At 31.7% G+C, this 281-nt stretch overlaps 2 protein-coding genes across 2 annotated transcripts in view; one reads left to right on the forward strand and one right to left on the reverse strand.

Annotated features, from left to right (window-relative positions):
- The window catches only part of LOC119591446 (3-hydroxy-3-methylglutaryl-coenzyme A reductase-like), a gene marked incomplete in the record, with an annotated part of 71,751 nt that overhangs the window by 31,610 nt on the left and 39,860 nt on the right, over positions 1–281 (reverse strand).
- Positions 1–281, forward strand: part of LOC119591448 (28S ribosomal protein S21, mitochondrial-like) — a 3,319-nt gene that overhangs the window by 2,658 nt on the left and 380 nt on the right. Inside the window, exon 2 of the mRNA XM_037940188.1 lies at positions 102–168. Coding sequence (XP_037796116.1) covers positions 102–168 — 67 coding nt within the window. The remainder of the gene's footprint in view (positions 1–101; positions 169–281) is intronic.

Raw genomic sequence — 281 nt, forward strand, 5'->3', positions numbered from 1 at the left:
TTAGAGATAAGATGTAGACCATGATGGTGTTTGATATATTGGTATATTGGTGTTCTTTATCTTCCACATCCTCCCTGAGTAATAAATCTATTTTCCTACAGGATAATGGGACGAGAGGGTCTTTTTGAACAGTACAGATTAACCAGATATTATGAGAAGCCATTCCAGGTATGCATAGGAAAATCTACTCAGTTATTTTATAAATATCTTATATATACAAATGGAGGTATGGCATTAGAATAGAAGAATAAAAATCACAGTAGTCTAAGTATAAATTATAC

This window comes from Penaeus monodon, chromosome 28, assembly GCF_015228065.2.
Source record: "Penaeus monodon isolate SGIC_2016 chromosome 28, NSTDA_Pmon_1, whole genome shotgun sequence".
Lineage (NCBI taxonomy): Eukaryota > Metazoa > Arthropoda > Malacostraca > Decapoda > Penaeidae > Penaeus > Penaeus monodon.